The sequence below is a fragment of the Scyliorhinus torazame genome, chromosome 9, assembly GCF_047496885.1.
Source record: "Scyliorhinus torazame isolate Kashiwa2021f chromosome 9, sScyTor2.1, whole genome shotgun sequence".
NCBI classification, from domain to species: Eukaryota; Metazoa; Chordata; class Chondrichthyes; order Carcharhiniformes; family Scyliorhinidae; genus Scyliorhinus; species Scyliorhinus torazame.
The window spans coordinates 98579921-98603396 of NC_092715.1; the positions used below are offsets into that span (position 1 = coordinate 98579921).

The 23476-nt window shown below is 45.0% G+C and overlaps 1 protein-coding gene across 5 annotated transcripts in view; it reads right to left on the reverse strand.

Moving 5' to 3' along the window:
• The window catches only part of mctp1a (multiple C2 domains, transmembrane 1a), a 1185582-nt gene that overhangs the window by 520837 nt on the left and 641269 nt on the right, over positions 1-23476 (reverse strand). For all 5 annotated transcript variants that reach the window (XM_072516301.1, XM_072516303.1, XM_072516302.1 and 2 more), the window contains one exon: positions 4307-4400. In XM_072516301.1, the coding sequence (XP_072372402.1) occupies positions 4307-4400 (94 nt within the window). The remainder of the gene's footprint in view (positions 1-4306; positions 4401-23476) is intronic.

Sequence of the window (23476 nt, forward strand, 5' to 3'; positions counted from 1 at the left end):
GAAGTGATTGTTAAGAAGGTGCCAGATGTCATTAAAGAATTTACTTGTGTGGGTAAAGTTTACTCATGTGTATCAGGAGGAGCAGGTAAAGAAGTCACAATTTTAAGAGATACGGGGCTAGTCAATCTTTAATGGGAAGAGATGAGGAATTATGTAGTTTGGGAAGAATGTTGCCAGAAAAGATGGTGATATGTGGAATTCAGGGCGAGAGGAGCAGCGTTCCATTAAAAAAGGTAAGGTTGGAAAGTCCAGTGAAGAGTGGTGAAGTGGTAGTAGGAGTAATAGATAAACTATCTTGTCAAGGAATACAGTTTATCTTGGGTAATGATAAAGCTGGATCGCAGGTGGGAGTGATGCCTACTGTGGTTGATAAGCCAGTGGAAAATCAGACAACTGAGGGGTTGAAGGACGAATATACTGGGATTTTTCCGGATTGTGTAGTAACAAGGTCGCAAAGTCACAGGTTAAGACAAGAGGAGAAATCAAAGAGTGCAGATGAAGTTGAAGTGCAATTATCAGGTGTTAAGTCTCATGGATGTTGAAAGGATTACTGAAGGATTATTTAGTGTTGTAATATTTTCAGGGTTATCTTTGAATTAAGGGGTGTTAAGAGATCCAATGTTTATTTAAGAGGTTAAGTCGAGTTCATGGAATAAACATTGTTTTGTGTTTAAAAACCCACGTGTCCATAATTGTAATATCACACCTGGAGAACAAGCCGTGTGCTCGGAAAAGCAACAATCCATTAAAGGGAGAGGTTGGTTGAACTCCATGATACATTTTGGGGTTCTGAAAACGCCTAGCCCATAACAATCACCAAGGAAGAAATAGCGAGGCATCTGGATGGAAATTGTCCCATTGGGCAGACGCAGCATGGGTTCATAAAGGGCAGGTTGTGCCTAATTAATTTAGTGGAATTTTTTGAGGACATTACCAGTGCGGCAGATAACGGGGAGCCAATGGATGTGGTATATCTGGATTTCCAGAAAGCCTTTGACAAGTTGCCACACAAAAGGTTGCTGCATAAGATAAAGATGCATGGCATTATGGGTAAAGTAGTAGCATGGATAGAGGATTGGTCAATTAATGGAAAGCAAAGAGTGGGGATTAATGAGTGTTTCTCTGGTTGGCAATCAGTAGCTTGTGGTGTCCCTCAGGGATCAGTGTTGGGCCCACAATTGTTCACAATTTACATAGATGATTTGGAGTTGGGGGCCAAAGGCAATGTGTCCAAGTTTGCAGACAACACTAAGATGAGTGGTAAAGCAAAAAGTGGAGAGGATACTGGAAGTCTGCAGAGGGATTTGGATAGGTTAAGTGAATGGGCTAGGGTCTGGCAGATGGAATACAATGTTGACAAATGTGAGGCTATCCATTTTGGTAGGAATAACAGCAAAAGGGATTATTATTTAAATGATAAAATATTAAAACATGCTGCTGTGCAGAGAGACCTGGGTGTGCTAGTGCATGAGTCGCAAAAAGTTGGTTTACAGGTGCAACAGGTGATTAAGAAGGCAAATGGAATTGTGTCCTTCATTGCTAGAGGGATGGAGTTTAAGACTAGGGAGGTTATGCTGCAATTGTATAAGGTGTTAGTGAGGCCACACCTGGAGTATTGTATTCAGTCTTGGTCTCCTTACCTGAGAAAGGACGTACTGGCGCTGGAGGGTGTACAGAGGAGATTCACTAGGTTAATCCCAGATCTGAAGGGGTTGGATTACGAGGAGAGGTTGAGTAGACTGGCACTGTACTCATTGGAATTTAGAAGGATGAGGGGGGATCTTATAGAAACATATAAAATTATGAAGGGAATAGATAGGATAGCTGCGGGCAGGTTGTTTCCATTGGCGGGTGAAAGCAGAACTAGGGGGCATAGCCTCAAAATAAGGGGAAGTAGATTTAGGACTGAGTTTAGGAGGAACTTCTTCACCCAAAGGGTTGTGAATCTATGGAATTCCTTGCCCAGTGAAGCAGTTGAGGCTCCTTCATTGAATGTTTTTAAGATAAAGATAGATAGTTTTTTGAAGAATAAAGGGACTGAGGGTTATCGTGCTCGGGCCGGAAAGTGGAGCTGAGTCCACAAAAGATCAGCCATGATCTCATTAAATGGCGGAGCAAGCTCGAGGGGCCAGGTGGCCTACTCCTGCTCCTAGTTCTTATGTTCTTATGATCAGCCAAATGATAGAGATCATTTATAAATTAATTGATTCGTTCAACAGGCCTTAGATTTTGAAGGTCGAAATTTGCCCACTCTATGGTGATGTTTTGGTGAAGACTAAAATATGAGTCAAAGGCTCCAATGACAACCTCATAGGGGGTTGTCTTCATTTTCATCCCCTGTCTGGCTAGCACATTGTCTGAAATGCTACCGGCTGCTTATAACAAGGTACTAACCTGATCCTTCTTAACCTTATTTGTGAGACCTAAAGCAGTTTGATAATGAATAAAATGTTTTCTCCAGATTTGCCATTGCTTGGCCTGTCTGGGGCCCAGTACATTCTGGAATCATTCTGGGAGATGTAGGGTAGAAGGCACCCATTTTTAAAAATCAAAAATATATCTATCTCTTTCTTGAAACCATTTAATGACTCAGATTCCACCGAACTATGGGCAGCGAGTTCCACAAATTCACCATCCTTGTCTTCCCCATGCTCCTTGCAGAGGACGAGCTAGTAAGGCACCAACCGGAGGAGAACTCGGTAGGGATCTACTGGGTTGTGTACATATCACCCTTGTAAATAAACTTTGTTTCTTATTTTACTCAAAATAAACCCGTAAAAGCCAACAGACTTACACTCACTCATCCAGGGCAAACCACGTCTTGATCATGCTCTCTTCCCTGACAGGTATATATATACATCTATTAGCTACCTCTTAAAAATGAAATTTATATTTTGCTGTCAGGACATTTTGAGTCTCTTGTTGCCAGAGCCATTCTACTAAAGTTGCCAATGTACAAGGGTGGTTTGATGCATCTTACTGAGGCCCATCATTTCAGACCAGTCAGGGAGGCAATCTGGAGCTTCCTTCCACCTGGGAAACCTAGAACCAGTCTATTGTGTTGTAACACCATCATATCATGCTTTCCTTCGAGTTATGCAGGGCCAGGTTAGTTCACAGCCTATCTGAAGTTTTGGTTCCATTTCAATAAGTAGAGGAACTTAGAAGCAGAGCTGTAGTTTCCCTTGAAATGACATCACTAGACATCTGGAGGCATGAAGATCCAATGCATGGTATTCAAAGGTTCAAGAGTACAAATGCACATCTTTGCATTTTACTTCCAAAAACAAGGAGATACTTTGAACATAAGAGTCTTGGATTTCGTTCCATTTCTTTGGACCTGTGTAGAAAGCACACCTGGGGCGAAATTCTCCGATATCAGCGCGATGTCCGCCGACCGGCGCCAAAAACGGCGCAAATCAGTCGGGCATCGCGCCACCCCAAAGGTGCGGAATCCTCCGCTTCTTGGGGGGCCGAGCCCTAACCTTGAGGGGCTAGGCCCGCGCCGGACTGATTTCCGCCCCGCCAGCTGGCGGAAGTGCCCCGCCAGCTGGCGCGGAAATTACATCTCCGGGCGGCACATGCGCGGGAGCGTTAGCGGCCGCTCACGGCATTCCCGCGCATGCGCTGTGAAGGGAAAGAGTGCCCCCACGGCACAGGCCCGCCCGCGGATCGGTGGGCCCCGATTGCGGGCCATGCCACCGCGGGGGCACCCCCCGTGCCAGATCGCCCCGCCCCCCCCCCCCCCCCAGGACCCCGGAGCCCGCCCGCGCCGCCTTGTCCCGCCGGTAAGGTAGGTGGTTTAATCCACGCCGGCGGGACAGGCATTCTAGCAGCGGGACTTCGGCCCATCCGGGCCAGAGAATCGCGGGGGGGGGGCCCCACCAACCGGCGCGGCGCGATTCCCGCCCCCGCCAAATCTCCGGTGATGGAGAATTCGGCAACCGGCAGGGGCAGGATTCACGCCAGCCCCCGGCGATTCTCCGACCTGGCGGGGGGTCGGAGAATCTCGCCCCCGATCACAGTAAATGAAACATCATCATTTGAAACTGCCGTCACGTTTGATGTTACCATAGCATGAATCTTCCTCAAACTGATTTACTTTGAAAATTTACGAAACTGTATTTATTTCACATCGATGCTAAAATAATTAAATAGATACACTACAACTTTAATTATAATTTAGATGTGCGATGATTTTAAGCAATTTGCAGACATTGATAGGCAGGAAACAGGAATGCTTAAGTGACATGTTAAATTTCAGCAGTCCTCTCTCACACAAAGCAATTAAATGGCACTCGCTTACCTGTAACATCGGCCACCATTAACCCTTCTGCCTTGAGGATCTTTACTTGGATAAATCCTATGTCTCTCAGATTTTGTAAGGATTTTAACAATGACTGGAAAAATAACAAGATATTGAATAATCAGTTTTTTTGCCTCTAGAATGGAAAGTTTCATCCTCCCTGTATTCGGTGCTAATATTATTTCCATGTCACAATTTAACCAACATGCTAAAGTCAATTGTTTGCAGCAATTTTTTCCTAATTATTTCAAAAATTTACTATGTCCTCTATACACAACAGGTGTAGGTGTAGGAATCTGTCTGGCTATAATCACCTAGTTATTTATATTACATATCAAAAGGTAGAAATGAAATGTTCTGATGAAGGGTTACCAACCTGAAAGGTTTCTCTCCTCACAGATGCTGTCAGATTTGCTGAGTGTTTCCAGCATTTACTGTTTTTATTTAAGGTTTTACAGTACTTTGTTCTTTTGCATATAAATGTACTCATGTACAACATTTCTAGGGGACAATTTAATGCAAAACGTTCTAGGTGTCATATTGGGCATGACTTTCTGAATGTTTCCCCACAACCATCCCGTCAAGCTTCTGAACACTGTGGAGACGAGACAGGACACCCTGTTCATAGAAGGAGCGGGCCCTGGAGATCGCAGATTTGGCCGAGGAGAGAGCAGTCACCGACAGCAATGTTGGTCTGCACCACAGAGGTGAGGATCCATTGCCCCTTCACACAGATGACCTGCTTCAAGTGGCTTGTTCACGTCAGACAAAATGATTCTTCCGTCCCACTGACCACACGTCCCAGCTGCAGGATCTCCATCTGATGGGGCAGGGCCATCCGGGGTCACTCTCCCCCCATACGACACAAGAGAACATCGCTGAGGACATCTCCAAGGAGACCACCGTTGAGATGTCATAGCTGTCTTCCCCACCCTCCACCAGCGCAGAGAAACACACCTCGGTGGATGACATTAGTGGACAGGCACTGATTGTTTGACATGAAGGGGCTGGTTTAGCACACTGGGCTAAATCGCTGGCTTTTAAGGCAGACCAAGGCAGCCAGCAGCATGGGTTCAATTCCCGTAGCAGCCTCCCCGAACAGGTGCCGGAATGTGGCAACTAGGGGCTTTTCACAGTAACTTCATTTGAAGCCTACTTGTGACAATAAGCGATTTTCATTTCATTTCATTTTTCAAGTCTCTGGCTCTCATTCCAGCTGCCCCTCCGGGAGGATGGAGATGATGGCGGTCTCCACCTCACCCGAATCCCTCCTTCTGACATCGGTAGACAGAACAGGGTGGCACGGTGATGAACCGACAAGCCAGTGATAAGCCGTCCTGTGCCCTCCGGCTCCAGGCACCCCAGAGGACGCTTGCAAAGGGCATCAAAGGCCACAGAACGCGAGAAGCAGTAGGCTGTCTCCTCTTCTGATGTGTAGGGATCCACCAACCCATATTAGTGGAGCACAGAAAATGAAGAAGATTGTGAATCACTGAGCGAGCACTTGATGGGGGATGGGGAGCACCACTTAAGGACAATGGAGGTTTTGAATGTTCACGACTAAAACATGTTACACCTGATAAATGTGTAGCCTCTGTCACGTTAATTGTCACAACGGGCCTGCCTGCACCCCCACCCCTGTCCCCCTCGGCCACAGTGTGCCTGGAACAAGAGCACCTGGTACAGACATCATGCAGTGATGGGTGTGAGCACACTGTCAGCAGAAAGACAGGAGTCAGACTTTAGCATAAACTGAGGAGCACCACAGCTAACCTCACAGTGAGTTATCATCATTCTCCTATCTTGTATAGTGCCCCGATGATAGTGCTGTCACAGGCCCATTGCACTGGAGTGACGCTCCACACACCCTTGGAGGGTGGAACAGGGTGGTTGAGGCATGGAGGGGGTTGTTTGTGTGTAAAGGATGGAGGGAAATGTTTGGGAAGGAGGGGAACGAGTGTGGGGGTGGTCAATAGGGGAGGGGGGGGCGAACTGACGGACAAAGCCTCGTCCTATGAGAAGCGGGAAGAAAGAGGGCCTCCCTGGCCCTCTGGGCATGCCCGACCCTTGCCACCGCCTTTCCTCCATTCTCTGGCTGCTCCCACGGGTCCTTCCCAGTCTCTTCCTCCGGCTCCTGCTGTTCCGGCCCCTTCTCATCCCCCTCAGAAAAGGCTGTATGTCCCTACTCCTCCTCCAGCACGTCATCCCGCTGTTGTGCCATGTTGCCAAGCAGGAGATTCTCTGGGGGGTTTACTGCAGTGCACCACCAGAGCGGTCTAGGCATCAGAACTGCATTTTAAGCAGTCCAATGCACCGCTCAATGACTGCATGGGTGGCAACATGAATGGTCTCTGGCCTCCGCACTGGCTTCATCAACACCCTTATCCACCAAGAGCCAGCCGTCACCCTGCGGTGGATCTCCAAGATGCTGGGGTCGCCGTGTTTCCCAGGATGTAGCTGTCATGCACGCTCCCTGGGAAGCATTATCCGGAGGTGGTAGTCACACACGAGTTGAACATTCAGGGAGTGGAACACCTTCCTGTTACTGAACTCCCTGTTGCCCCGGTGCGCATTAGGTGACATGCGTGCCATCTGGACTGGGGTATCCCAGCAATTGCGGAGAATCCTGCTGCCCGGGAATCTTGATGGGCTTGGTCCAGCTCAAAGTTGATATCGCCAGCTGCCCAGGCATACAGGACATCCATGACCTCACAGATGAACTTGTAAGCTGTAGCTTGTGCTGTGCTGCACAGGTCCCCGCTCGTGCCCTGGAATGATTCGGTGGCATAAACGTTCAGGACTGCAGTGACCTTCACAGCTATCGGGATCGGATATCCTCCTCCTCCACGGGGTGTAAGTCCAGAAGAACTTGTTGAGACGGAGCCTCCTGCGGCACATGCTGTCCGCCATCTCCTTGGATGACCAATTCCTTACGACGCCTGTACACCTTGGGCCATCACCAGCATCCCCCTCTCAGTCCCTCCTCTGCCTGATGGGCAGCTGGGTCTGCAGGGTGTGTGGCGGCCCATTGTACATGGGGTGCTGCCTCTAGCTGCGTCGACACCACTGCCGTCTTCTCCGGCGTCTGGCCGTCTGGGCTGCCACCAGCACTGCGAGGGATGCCGCTGCGGGGTCGACATAACCATCTATCATACTATCTGGAAGGAATTGAAGAAGGGGCGAGACTGACAACCAGTTAGGGATTCCACCCTGGGACCCTCAAATCCCCCAAGCCTAAATTGTGCCCATAAAATCTGTTTAGAGATTTTATTAGTTATTGTAAAAGCAAAGTCCTGTGAATGTTGGAAATTTGAAATATAAGCAGAAAATGCGATAAGGTCCTCAGTAGGTCTGGCAGCATCTTTTCAAGAGAGAAAGAGAGTTCACTTTTTGAGTCCAAAACGACTTCCAAAGATGAGTCACTTTGGAGTCGAAACAACTCTGTTTCTTTCTCCACAAATGCTTCCAGACGTGATCATTTATTGTGTTGCTTGATGGAGCATTTATTCTCACAATGATTTTTCATTCATATAAATAGTAGAACTATTACAGCATTGGCAGCTTCATCCTTTATAACTAGATTTCTCTGCCATTTACCATTATAAGAACCCTGGTGGAATACAAAGGCACAGTGGCTGCGATTTTTTGCAATTTGTGCAAACGGTCAAGCTGAAATATTCAAGACAAGCGGAATTCCCAGCTAATCCCAGTGTACCCAAGCACAGCCCAAAATTGCAAGCTTTAATCTTCTCTTAAATGGGGCAGAAACCACACTGAACTGAGTACCACCCCAAATTTCATTTCACTGTCAGCATTCAGCTCCAGTTCCACCCAATAGCAGAATTTTTGCCGTATGCACTTTAATGGATTGGATTGTTACTGACTGTAGATAGCTCTGTACCAGTTTCAGTCCTAACCCAATTGGTTCTTGCCGCTGACTCAGAAGGGTAGACTGTTGGTTCAAGCACCATTCTACAGCCTTGAGCGCAATCAAGGCTGGCAGTCCAGAGAGGATATTATTCGTACATTATTCCTATGAACACATTGGTTAACTCCTTTGTTACAATACCATCAGGTTTAAAAAGAAATTCAAACTTCTAGTGAAGGGCTGAAAGGTTCACTCAACAAGATTTCCAGTTTTAAGATTTTTACCATAGCACACAAACTAAAAGCAACATTGGCTAAACATTAATTCGGTAGCAATTTACATTTTACTATAGAAAAGACCCGCCTTTTAATGTTCAAAATTACCAGCAATATTCTTCCATGATTATACTATACCTATGCCTCATTTTCCTGGACCAAGTCCAAAATAATTCTTAGCTCCTTTATCCTCTACCAGCTAGTTAAACTCTAAATCCCGAATTGAAATTCATGGTATGGGGCACCCTGGAGAGTCCTTCCAGTAGCCAAATATAGGCTTTGTTTAAACCCTCAAGATCTTGGTCTCTTGAATCTGAATATGAGCTCCACTCGCATTTTGAGTGGTGAATAATAGAAAATTGTTGTCCCTATCTCTCTGCTCACTCTCTTTATGATTCTTGCAAACTGACCCTGTCTGAGAGGTTCAGTGATATTATTAAGAAAACCTGTAATCTGGTCCTAAGTTGGGTCCTGATGGACTCTTTCCCTCGCAATGCCAATCTCCATAGCAACATGAATCATACGGGTCTCATATCCAGGTAGAAATGTTAATTAGATATCCTCTAAACCCTCAACTCCATTCTATTTTGGAATTAAATAGACAGATTAAGTATAACCACTTATAAAACCTGACATTACTAACCCTTCCTTGGGAAATGGAGAATAAGGCCTCACTTTTGCCCCTAGATCAGTAGCGCAGAATTGGGATAATTCCCGGTTCCACAAACATGACCCAGGAATTAATGCCCCAGATGGCAAGAGCTTTGTTCCCCAGGGAGGGAACACTGGTAAGTTTAGACCTTCTCCTGCTAGCTCTAATGTGCACAAGTCGTGTTTTGCACATCTCACTAACAAAAAGCAGAACTAACTGATGCAACTGCACTTTGATACGTGCAGCTGCCTCTGTGAACCACAGACGTGCAAACTACAAACTCTCCCCCTTCCCCTCAACCCAGTGAAAAGGGAGCGGGCTATGTTCATGGGCAGGACTTCTGGATTCGGCCTCTCAGCATCATTTTCACCATGATGGAGTGTTTCTCCATATGCATGAAAAGTCAGGCTCAACAGTGAATCCACTGTGAGTACAATCACTCTGGTCGTTGTTTACAGGTGTGAATATTTTGCACTTTCTTCCCAGTAAAATAATCTGGGCCCCCGTTAACCTTGAACAACCAAGTCACTCCAGCTTGTTTTCAGCAGAATTCAGCACAGGTCATATGACCTCTTAAAACCTCACATTTTTAACACCTTATGATTGAACTAAAGGAGCCATACCAGTTAAGATCAGACAGAAATATTTCACTTTTACTACCTATGATCTTAGATGGTTTTGTAATGAGATATTCTTCAAATATTATTATTGGCAGCAACGTCTTCACTTACTTGAAGTGGAATTCCCACATCTATTATACTGCTAAAACTGCCTCCATGAAAAACAGTTCCTCTTTTGCATTGAACAGTTTTTTCCCCTTCAGCTAACTCTGCCTCTCTATAATGGTCCCAGATTTGGAGGTTCTTCTATCATCTATCTCATTCTCTATTCTGAATACAAGAAAAGGCTTCTCTGAAAGGCTATCCCTTTCTCACATGTAGCCTTCAACCTTGCGCACCAGTATAACCTTTCTTGCATTTCTCTACATTATCGGGGTCAATGCTCCTCTGAACTTTGTGCTCTTTTCCTTCTAGCTCCATGCGTGTCGTCCTGTTCTTTCCCATCCCAACATCACCACTATAGTGTTGTCAAGACTCATTGCAGAATTTGTAACTCTCTTTCCCATGACACCCAGCCTGTGGAACTCATTCTAACAATCCTCAGTTTTTTTATTCCTCTTACGATCTTCAGGTTTTCCCAAGCTTGATATTGATAAGGCACCACTGCCTGTTCTCCCATTCTTTTGGTGTTTGATCATTCATCCTCGGTGTTCAATTTTTTAACTGCTGCATTCTAAATTAATCATTACCTTGGTGCATTGATGTTTTCGATTTTGATGTACTTGTAAAAAGTGGTGCACTATTCAAGAAAAAAAATGTATTTTGTAAAAAGGAACGGCTTTCTTAAATTGTCAGCCCTATGTCAGGTGGGGAAGTATGAATTTATCAGGGGCTCCAGCACCCTACAATTTTCTTTTGAGCTCAGCTTCACAAGTGATTCATAAACACAGCAAACAATCCATGTTCTCATTTGCTCTGTCACAAGCCACTGGTGAGCAATACAATGGGACTGAGCGTGTTAAAACCTACATAAACCTGAGTTGTCAGATTAATTATTCCCTTCAGGTTAGGGTATGGAGATTTTCATTTCATAAATTAGTTAATTTAATTTTCTATTTCTTGGATCCTCACAGCTGCACAGCTCTGGTGCGCAATAATCTGAATGTGAGGGAAACATAATAGACATCAGGTTTTACCATGGTTCTTAGCCAATTGAAATTGTTTTGTATCATAGTTCTGGATAGCAATCCTTCAACTGGATATCGAGATTCTGTAGAAAACTTTGGTTCTCAGAATGACATTTTTGGATAACTATAACTGTGGTATCTGTACAACTTTGCAGAAACGTGGTAGTCATTGCTGATGTAACTAATTAAAGATCCATTCAAAAACCGACTTCGAGAAGCTAAAGTTCTCCTTTACACAGAGAAGATTAAGAGGAGATTTTATGGAGATGGTCAGAATTATGGAAAGCACGGAGAGGGTAAATACACTGTTTCTAGTGGCAGTAGGGTCACTAACCAGAGGACACCAATTCAAGGCGATAGGCAAAGGATGAGGTGATATGAGAATTTTATTTTGCATAGTGATCTGTTAACTGGAGTCCATTGCCTTTAAAGGTGGTGGTGGTGACGCATGCCATTATTTAAAACCACTTTCTCATCACAGATCCACAACCCACCCACCAGCTTCAATCTGCCTCGCCAACATTGGCCAAGGCCTTTGTGCAGAAAATGGGCACACATGTGGTTTTGCAGTGCATCCCAATGAATGACTCACATCATTGAAGACTGCCCCCTGACAAAATTCAGCAGAGGTCTCATAGAGCTCCACTTAGCCATTGTGAAAGCTGTTGCCTGGCTTTGGGATTACTGCACATGCTAAGAACAAACAGAATCACACAACACAGAAGGTGACCGTTTGACTCATCTCATCTGTGGCACTCCCTCATAGTCCTGTCCAATTACTCACACTCCTTGGCTCCGTCTCCACAGCCCAGCATTTATTTAACAATGGCATTACTACTGTAACACTATATGATGCCATGAGGTGGAAGGCTTCAGGTCCAACAAACAATTTTTCACAAAAAGAAATCTAGGACGCGATTTAATGGGGGAAAAAGAGTCCTGTTTTGGGTGCGTTTAATGGGGTGTTTCCTGGCTCTTCATAGAATTTACAGTGCAGAAGGAGGCCATTCGGCCCATCGAGTCTGCACCGGCTCTTGGAAAGAGCACCCTACCCAAGGTCAACACCTCCACCCTATCCCCATAACCCAGTAACCCCACCCAACACTAAGGCCAATTTTGGACACTAAGGGCAATTTATCATGGCCAATCCATCTAACCTGCACACCTTTGGACTGTGGGAGGAAACCGGAGCGCCTGGAGGAAACCCACGCACACACGGGGAGGATGTGCAGACTCCGCACAGACAGTGACCCAAGCCAGAAATCGAACCTGGGACACCGGAGCTGTGAAGCAATTGTGCTATCCACAATGCTACCGTGCTGCCCCTCTTGAAGCGCCAAGAACGATCCTGCTATTAAATGGAACTCTGCTTAATTTTTGGATCTTGGCAAGGAATGCCCTGCTGAGGCTGCACTTACGACTAATTTCCTCCACTAACAAGCTCAGCGCGCCAGTGCAGGAAAAGGTCGGGGCAGCATTTGCAAATGGTGCTCCAAAGTCTCGACTCCTCACTGCGGCCTCTGGACACCCCCAATGCCTCAGTATATGAATTAGGGGGTCCTTGATCCCCCCACACCACCTCATATGGGAAGGGCGCCTGCGGGCCCGATCCCCGGTACAGGCAAGAGGCCACCCGGGCACATTGCCCCTGCCAGCCTGGCAGTGCCACCTGTGCACTCTTGCATTGCCAGGGTGGCAACCGGGTGATACTGCCAGAGTGGCACTGCCACAGTACCAAGCTGGCAGTGTTACAGTGACTGGGTGGCATCAGGGGTGTCAAGGTATCAGCCTGCCAAGAGCCCAACCACCTCAATCGCCTGGGACAGCCCTCCAAGTGCCGTTACACCTGGTCCACGTTTGTGGAGACTAGTGCTAAAACGTGTCCGGTCAAGGTCTCCGAGGCAAGTGACGTGATCTGTACATCTGTACATACATCTGCACATACACCAGGGACTGCAGATAGATGTAATAGCCACAGCATCACTAGAGGGCATCAGAGACGGGTAAAAGGGGTCCAGCCCAAGGTAGGATCCGTCTCTTTCAGAAGCACAGGGCAAGTGAGCAGTAGCACACAGAGACAGCTCAGCATAGGCAGCTTACCTTAGCTTCACTGGTCATACCTTTTGACTATTATATCTAGTTAAGCTCTGGAAACAGAACAAACCTACTGAATAAAGTATTTGTGCTAACTGGAAGTCTACAATCTTTATTCAGACTTAGCGAATAACATAGCAAGGCTGTTCGATCATGCGCTTTGTGTAACTCCAGCACAGACATATTCAGGTGAGTTTAACTGTTCATTTGAAGTTGCAAATCTAGTTCACACCCAATGAGGGTGAGATCCAGATCGCGACGCGAGATCTTGCTGGAACTCATGAGGCGTAGCTAGCGTCATAAAGAGGCTTCTTATGAGATTTTCCAGCCTCGTCACGTCCCGGGTTGGGCACAACGAGGCCGTCTGATTGCACCCCTAGTTATTATCACACTGCCATTTCTGGAGTGTTGCGGACCACAAGTTGCCTGCTGTGTCTCTCCAACAGTGACCACGCTTCAAAAGCATTTTATTATCTGTAAATTTCTTTGGAACATCCTGAGGTCATGAGATATGCTATACTATCTAGTATAGTCTCACTAGCTTTCCTTAGTGACTGTTTATGTGGAGAGGTAGGAACAAGTCATTCAGCTACCTGAGGAGAGGAAGCACTTTCAGAGGCAGCATCCAAGAACACCAAAGAATATAAGAAATATGGGCACGGGAAGGTCATAGAGCCCATTGAGCATTCTTCACCATTCAATGCGATCAAGGTTTATCTTCGCCTGAAATTCACTTTCCCGCCCATATTTTTTGCATCCCTGTGAGACCAATAATCTGTCTGTTTCAACATTAAATATATTCAATGATGGAAATCCACACCCTCTGGAGTAAAGATTTCCAAAAATTCTCAACACTTTGAATGAAGAAATTTCTCCTCATCTCAATCCTAAATGATTGGTCCCTTATTGTGAGACTCTGCCCCATATTCTAGATTCCCAGTTTACTCAGCCTCTCATTTTAGGTCAACCCTTTCATCCCAGGGACCAATCTAGTGAACCTTCACTATACTGTCTCCAATGCAAGTATAACCTTCCTTAAATATGAAATTGCATACAGTATTCCAGGTGCGGTCTCACCAAATCATAGAATCATAAAATCCCTACAGTGCAGCAGGAGGCCATTCGTCCATCGAGTCTGCCTGCACCGACCCTCTGAGAGAGCACCCTAACCAGGCTCCCACTCTATTCCCGCAACTCAGTAATCACACTTAACACCCACCATCCCTGGATACTAAGGGGCAATTTAACATGGCCAATCCACATGACCTGCACATCTTTGGACTGTGGGAGGAAACACGAGCACCCAGAGGAAACCCACGCAGACACGGGGAGAAGGGAGAATGTGCAAACTCCACACAGACAGTTACCCAAGGCTGGAATTGAATCCTCGTCCCTGGCACTGTGAGGCAGCAGTGCTAATCATTGCACCACCATGCATCCCAAACAAATGTAGCAGGACATCTTTATCCTTGTATTCCAATCCACTTGCTTAAGATCAACATATCATCTGCTTTCCTCACTGTTTGCTGTATATGCATGCTAAGATATTGTAAAAGCAAAATGCTGGAGATGCTGAAAATCTGAAATAAAATCAGAAAATGCTCTAAAAATTCAGCAGGACCGGCAGCATCTGTGGAGCCAGGAACAGACATTTTGAGTCCTATGACTCTTCTTCAGAGCTATCTTGTGTTCCTTTTATGATTACATCCAAATCTTTCTGAACATCAACATTTACAAGTTTCATACCTTTTAAAAATTATTCTGCTTTTCTATTCTTCTGACCAAAGTGAATAACCTCACATTTCCCCACATTATTCTCCGTCTGCCATCTTGTTGCTCACTCAGTTAACCTGTAATCTTGTTGCAGCCTTTTTGTGTCCTCCTCAAAGCTTTCCATCCCACCTCGCTTTGTATAGTCAGCAAACTTAGATACACTGCCAGACCGGAGTAACACCGGTTTAGGGGTTGCCCAAGGAGTGGTTCAGGATCCAAGCAGGTCATTAAAAAAATCTGGACTTTTCATTGCAGGGTAAATACAAGAGACATTTTTTTTCCAATGTAAATATTTGGACAGTTTTTAAGAAAACTGAAGCAGCACTTTGATTTTTTACGAGCAATTGCATCACTTTTCTTTTCAAGACTCAATGTCTCACAACACAAATGTCTTCTTCTATTGCAAGTTTACATAATTTAAATTGTTAAATTGTTTTAACAACCACAAAATGTTTATCATAATTCTCTTTGTTTCCTCTGTTAGAAATAGTTATGAATTCTTTGATATAGTTCAGTGGCTAACTTCAAGCGCTGCTGTGGTGGAATTGGCAAAGTTCAAAATGATAATAGTGAATTGGCAGCCTACTGCATATCCTGATTTTCTTTTCCGTTACTTTAATGGAGGAGAAACATGTAGGTGTAAAAAAAGACTATTGACTCGCTATTGCCTGAGTTTTGCGACTGCTGAAGAACAATTTACCCCAGTATGTGTAACAATTGGATTTGATTAAGAAGCTTTGTGAACCATGATTGGCAGGACTCACCTTTCCTCAATATGGCTTGAACTTTCTGTGGAACAAAACATTTTATTGCTGTAATGACACAACAGCTCCCCTACTGACTTTGCACTTATTGTTCAATATGTATTATCTTTTTAATTTTCTTTGCATTCTTGATCACCAGCACAGTTGTTATTTTTATCTAGTCCGCAAAATCAAACTGTTGCAGTTTTATAAATTTTTTCTTCAGGGATCCATAGTTATTAAAGAAACACTGACAGATGAGGCTAGGATTACTAAAGTATGTTTTTCCTTTTTGCTTCAATATATTAACACATGAACAGTTTCAATGAATAACCATAGAACTCACTTATTACTAGACCCAATTTGTCAACCAAATATAGGACATTAAATGGCCAAAGGATTAAACTGGGAGAAAAAAAAGACTAAAAATGAAATGAAGCAATCAAAGAAAATTAAAAAGTGCCAGATATACTCCAGTCTATTCTACTTAATAAGGATATACACTTGTGAATAGTTCTTTTCAAAGACAAAATGTCCCCCATTCATTTCTAAGGAAGCCTGATTCGTTAAGTGTGTAATAATATGAGTAATTGTCTTTGAGTGCATGATTTTATAGCCCAACTCTCCATTCTCATCAGTGTTAATGGAATTCTGTTAATTGTTCATTGATTTATTAGTCCATCCATGGTAAATATCACAGTCAAATCTCTTTATGCAGCCCTTAAACATGTTCTGTGACTAAATATATATCAGCATTTTGTAAATAAATAACTGTTTATGCGGCAGCACACATTTAGTGCAAGTACTCCTGTTGAGTGTAAACCACTGATAAATGCGGCATACATAAAACTGGGAAAGCAGTTCTGCACTGACATGTGTACTGCATTATGACATAATTTGGCCAGAGTTCTCCAGTAGTTGCAATTCACTTTTCCCACCGGCAGTGTACCCCTGCCTGCGCGTTTCCCAACACCATGAGGTGGTTACAATGGGAAATCCCATTGACAATCGGCGGGAAGATACAATCGGCAGGAAGTTAGAATCCGCCGCCCGCGAATGGTGCGCTGCCGAGAAACACGCAGCTGGGGGATCGGAGAATCCAGCCCAAAGTAAAAAAGTGAGAGTTGTCTAAATGTTGTAAAATGGGTGGGAAGGGATTAAAGGATTAACTCAAAGGTCAAGACTATTCACATGCTAATATATTTATGGAACTATTCAAAGATCTAGGTGTATGTCTTCATGTGTAATTTAGTTTCGAATTAAAGTGTATGAGGGATTAAATGAACTTCAATAACAAAGTGGGAAGCCTGTATCAATATTTATATAAATTGGGATTTGGTTTAAAGCTTACAAAAAGCAATCAATTTGCTATATTTATTAAATTGTGTAGTCCTTAGTATATGTTTCAAAAGTGGAAGAATGAAGTTTTCAATTAGGCAGAATTCGTAGGTTGAATTTGAGCAGCTTTGCATTTTAGACATTTTCAAAAATAGTTCTCACTCCTATGGTAAAGCAATATACAATTCCCTCCTTCTAGTTTTGACTATGACAAGTCATTAACAAACATTACACAACACACTTGTCAAAGTATTAAAAATGCATGAAAGATTTCTTATATTTTCAACACATCACATCAGGGCCATAATAATCATACTTAAATGTGCTCAGTTAAACAATTCGCACTTTTAAAAATTGACAAGGTGTACAGTTTCCCCAGCTATGTACTGTAAGAAGACTAAATTTAGAAGAAAAATGTTACAAAATAAATAATGGGGCCTTGTTAAAAATGTACCACATCATTCAAATCACTGCAGATATGTATCTTACTGATGTGTGAAGCAACATTTAGTGACATTGAAGCAAGTGAAGATTATTTATGTCATTCTAGCTACTAGCGTGGACTTCTTTTAAAATACAAATCAGCTCCACGGACCCGGGTTCGATTCAGGCCTCGGGTATCTGTCTGTGTGGAGTTTGCACTTTCTCCCCGTGTCTATGTGGGCTTCCTCCGGGTACTCCGTTTTCCTCCCACAGTTCAAAGATGTGGTGATCAGATGGATTGGCCATGCTAAATTGTCCCTTAGTTTTCAGGGATGTGCAGGTTAAGTTATAGGGAAAGGGCAGGCTGGGCGGGGAGTGGACCTCGGTAGAGTGCTCTTTCAGATGTTTGGTGCAAACTTGATGGGCTGAATGGCATCCTTCTGCACTGTCGGGTTTCTATAGATTCTATGGAAGTCTTTGCAGTTAAGGAAGTGGCAGAGAAAGAACATGAATTTCAACTTCAACAATCCTTTATTAATTTAAAATATCTGTTAAAAAAAATAAACTCCTTTTCCTTCTTACCGTCCTACTTTCAAACAGTCAAATGGTGTAAAAATGTCCTTGCATAAAATCTGTTACTACTCCAAGCTTTCACATTTTTGACAAAACATCATGGAACTGAAATACTGGCTGGAATACTATAGCCCTGTCATGGTAAAGGTGGGGATATATAATGTGGAAAGCCATTGGAAAGTCCATTGACCTCAGTGGGACAGGAACATCCCACCCGTGGGAGGGCTGTAAAATTCCACCCCTTAACTCTGGGCTGAATTTTCCTGACAAGGGTTAAATCCTGCTACACGGACCAAAAATGGGAGGTGACACCTCTCTGGTGAGCATGAGACCCATGGCCAATTAACAGGCTGCTGCCAGGGTGGTCGCCCAAGTCAAAACTGTGGCCCATTCCTCAGAGCTTTCAACACAATAAGAGGGCTGACAACTGAGCAGCCTCAGCAATGTCACTACTGGAAGTGGCTATTGCTGAGGCTGCAGTATGAGGGCGAGGATGACTGAATGCCTCGGCATCCTTGAAGACGGGTATGTTGTCCAGTGGAAGTCAGGGTCTGGCAGACAAGCTCCAGTGATCAGTTGAGGGGGCGAAGATGGTATTGTAGTCATGGTGAGTAGGCTTGGGGGCAGCTTTTGTCATCAGAGAGCCCCTCTGTAGGCTATGGAGATCCTATAAAGAAGGGCAATTCCAGCCCCCCCCCATGGGAACTCCCACATGGGGTGGGCTCTCCCAACATGGGCGAAATGCCTGTAGCACCAAAAAGTGATCCTTAATTGGGTCCTTAAATACACCAGTTAGCCGCCCATTGACCGGACATGCAGTAAAGGTTCCTGTCACTGGCAATATGCCATGGCAGAGGGAAGATATCAGCCTTCCTCTACCATATTACCAGCCTTCCCACCTCCCCGCCTGAGAAAATTTGGGCTTCTTTTACTTTCTACAGGTGATGTCGGTCTTGAGTGTTTCCAGCATTTTCTGATTCTTTTAAATTAATTTGGACCTGCTACTTTACAAGAACAACCCTCAGTTAAGTCATGAGGGTGAAGTGGAAGACAGGTCAAATTTGAAGGTCTGAGTGCAGGCTGGCAGAAATCTACATCAGTATTCTGGAGACAGAATGAGTTGTGATTCTCCAAATTCCAAAATTGGAGAAGTAACAAAAAAGCTTTCCTCCCATTTCTTTGGGTGCCTCCAAACATCTTTTTAAGGACAGTTTGTTAAACTGCTGCAGAACTGGAAATTTACTGCATCGACAGCAATAGACCTGAAGATTGAGAACAGTTTAAAATTCAACAAAGGCAGACCAAGGGATTGATTAAGAAGGGAAAAGTTCAATTTGAAAGTAAGCTAGCGGGGAACATAAAACCAGACAGTAAACGTTTCTTTGGTATGTAAAGAGAAAAAGATTAATACAAACTAATGTAGGCCCCTTACAGTCAGAAACGGGGGAATTCATAATAGGGAACAAAGTTCACACTTTGCTTCTGCCTTCACAAAGGATGACATGAATACGTACCAGAAGTTCTGAGAAACACAAGTTTTAGTGAGGAGCTGAAGGGAATTAGTATTCGTAAAGAAATGGTTTGGGGGAAATTAATGGGGTTGAATGCGGACAAATCTCCAGGGCCTGATAATCCTCATCCCAGAGTGCTTAAGGAAGGGGCTGAGAAATAATAGATCCATTGCTGGTCATTTTTCAAAATTCTTTGGACTCTGGAATGGTTCCTACAGATTGGAGGGTAGCTAATATAACCCTGCCATTCAAAAAGGGAGGTAGAGAGAAAACAGGGACCTACAGACCAGTGAGCCGAACATCGGCAGTAAGGACGTTGCTGGAGTTCATTATCAAGGATTTCTTAGCACAGTATTTGGAAAGCAGTGGTGTAATCAGACAAAGTCAGCATGGATTTACAAAAGGAAAAACATGCTTGACAAATCTACTAGAATTCTTTGAAGATGTAACTAGTAGAGTTGACCAGGGAGAACTGGTGGATGCGATTTATTTAGACTTTCAGAAGGATTTTGACAAGGTCTCACATAGCAGGTTAATATGTAAAGTTAAAGCGCATCGGAATACAGGTAGTGTCTTGAGATGGATAGAAAGCTGGTTAGCAGACAGGAAGCAAAAAGTTGGAATAAATGGGTCTTTTTCTGATTGAGGGGCAGTGATTAGTGGGATGCCGCAGAGATCTGTGCTTGGACCACAAATGTTTACATTATATATTAATGATTTGGACGAGGAAACTAAATGCATTGGACTAGATTCTCCGCTAAAGGGATTCTCCATTTTGACGGTAGAGCACTAATGTCCGGGGATTTTTCTGACGGCATGGGGCTGCCCACAATGGGAAATTCCATTGGCTGGCTGGCGAGACAGTGAATGCCGGGAAAGACCTCCAGCGAGCCTCCTGATAGGCTCCACGCCTCTCAGGATTCACCGATGTCCCATGAGACGTGGAGTCGGAACCCCGCCCCCAAATGGACGGGACCGAATGATGCTCGCAAAAGTAGGTCATAAACCTACTTCTGACCTACCTTGAATCTTTGTCCTCCCCAGGGAGGCTGCAGCTGGGTGCAGCTCAGTGCTGGCCTACACAAATGTGGACCAGTCGGAATGGCACCGGTGGCCTCCCGTGCCATCGGAGACCCTAGGCTGGTCAGGGTAAGTGCAGGGTGGATCTCTGGCCCTCCCCCTGGAACGTGGGCACCTTGGCGTTGCCACCCTGACACTGCCAAAGTGCCCAGATAGCACTGCCAAGCTGGTAAGAGCATTGCTTGGGTGCCAGAGTGCCCGGATGCCAGGGTGGCACTGCCAAGGGTCAGGGGTTGAGGAGGGCCATGCCCATGAAATGAGGGTGGAGAGGGGGTTTGAAGGGTGGGGGAGTGTAGGACAGGTATGTAGGGGCCTCCGGGAGGTTGGGTGAGTGATGGGTGGGGATCCTAGAAGGGAGGGCAGCTTGTAGGGGCCTGAATAGGGGGACCACCCAGGGATCCCATCGTGGGGTGTTGTCACTTGGGGGGTGTGGGGTAGTGCCCATGTGTGTGGGGGTAACATTACCCATGGGTGGGGAGGTGGGGGTGGGAGACCCACAAGCTCACTTTAGAGATTGGAGCACCCTTTCAAAATTGCGGCCCAATCTCGGAGTTCAGCTCCCCAGAGCTAAAAGAAATTCTAAGTATGGGCTAAACCAGTGAGAAACTCCCCAGGGTCCAAAAAAGTGACTAAGTGTCATTGGATAGTGGTGGGGAACTCGCAGAGCCGGCGGGAAACTCCCCGAAAAACCCACCACAAATTAACTTGAGAAATTTCGGGGGAGAATCCTTTATCTGAGGAAGGGTGTTCTTGCTGTGGAGGGAGTGCAGTGAAGATTTACCAGGCTGATTCCTGGGATGGCACGACTGTCATATGAGGAGAGACTAAATCAGTTAGGATGATATTCATTGGAGTTTAGAAGAGTGAGAGGGGATCTCACAGAAACTTATAAAATTCTAACAGGATTCGACGTTCAGTAGCAGCTGTGTATACCATCCACAGAACTCACCAAGGCTCCGTAGGAAGCACATTCCAAACCTATCTAGAAGGACAAGAGCAGCAAGCAAGTGGGAACACCATCACCTGGAGGTTCCCCTCCAAGTCACCCAGCACCCTGGGCGAGATTCTCCCAAATCTCCACGTTGGCCCGACGCTGGCGTAAAAAGCGGCGCGAACCATTCCGGCGTCGGGATGACCGAAAGTTGCGGAATCCTCCACACTTCCGAGGCTAGGCCGCCGGCGGAGTGGTTGGTTCCGCGCATGAGCAGACCGGCCGGCATGTTCTAGCGCATGCGCAGGAGAGTGTCTTCTCCATGCCGGCCATGACGGAGCCTTACAGGGGCCGACGCGGAAGGAAGGAGTGCCCCCACGGCACAGGCCGTCCGCAGATCGGTGGGCCTCGATCGCGGGCCAGGCCACTGTGGGGGGCCCCCCTGGGGCCGGATCCACCCCACGCCCCTCCAAGGACTGCACCAGCCGGCCTACCAGCCAGGTCCCGCCGTGTGGGACCATATCCAATTCATGCCGGCGGGGCTGGCCAGAAACCGACGGCCGCTCGGCCCATCGGGGCCGGGAGAATTGCGGGGGGGGGCGCTGCCAACGGCAGCCGACGTCGGAGCGGCGGGGCAGGATTCACACCACCCCCCCCCGGGGATTTTCCGACCCGGTGTGGGGTGGGAGAATCCCGCCCCCTGACTTTGAAATATATCATTGTTCCTTCACTGTCACTGGGTCAACATCCTGGAACTGCCTCCAGTGGGTGTACCTACACCGTATGTACTGCAGTGGTTCAAGAATGCAGCTAACAATCATCTTCTGAAGGGCAATTAGGGATGGGTGACAAATGCTGGCCCAGCCAGCAAAGCCCACATTCCGAAAAACTTAATTTTATAAACCTGAATGATCATCGCTGTAAATTCAAGTTCTAACAATTCTTCTTCAGTCAAATTATATCCTGTACTAAATACACAACCCAGTTTATCGTGTCACCTATTGCACAGGTCGACTTTTCACTGAGCAACATGTTAAAATATTACATATGAATCAATTTACTTTTAGCAATCTTTTTAAAACAATATAAGAAATTTTGCAAAAGAAGGTTTGCAGTAATATCTCACTCTGCCTTTCTAGCAATCAAAATAATTTTGATTTGTGAATATAATTTGTGGAAAATGAGCCATTAACTTGGACCTAACTATCACAATCACTAAACTATTTTTAAATTATACCAGAAGACTTGTTAGAACAAGTAACATAAATTTTAGAAAATCCTTATATAGTTTATATATGCCGATGCATTTCAAAAGAATATTTAAGAAACTTTCCCACACATTTGGAGAATAACTATGCATTCAACACGTGTAAACTGTGACCTACAACCTAGCACCACTCATTTGGCCTCACAATGTGAATGAAACAGCACTGTGTAAATTATCATCATGAACAAGGTTGAAAGAAAAGGGAATAAGAAACTCTGCTCCCTGACAATGAAATAAAATTTGCAAGCCTTGTCACATTTAATGGTTTTCTGCAGAAATGCTCTCAGTACCCTGAGGGTTAATTACCATTTGGATTTTCAGTTTATGTTTGACTGGTGACTTAATTCATTACAAACTGGGACAGTCTTGGTTTTCTCCATGCTGTACCAGTGCTGGAATACAACAAATCTTTTTTAATGTGTGAAATAACTACAGCCAAAGCTGCTCACCATATTTCTATAGATTGATTATTTACCATGCGCTACCCCTGTAATTTCTTTTAATAATGGAATTTCTATAGTAGATTATTTTTTCTCTCCCATGATTCCTTCCAAATCTCAATAGACAGAAAAGATTGAAATGCTCAGGAGATGATTCCTCTTTATTTTTTTAATGAAAGGCTGTATAATAAATTTTCTGTATGGCAGCAGCTGTCAGCAAGAGCTTTCCAGTTCAGGTCTATTATGGGAGAAGCAATACCCTATCCTATGGCTCTGAGATACACACAGGGGCCAGCACTGATTGACAGCTTGTCATCATGACGTCTTATTCCATCTCTGTTATGGAGAAAATTAATGTCACACCACCAGGCTTATGACTTGCTGTCATCTTATAACCGCTCACCTTTTATCAATGCTCCAAATAACATTTCAAGCCCATCGTCTCACGATGGACA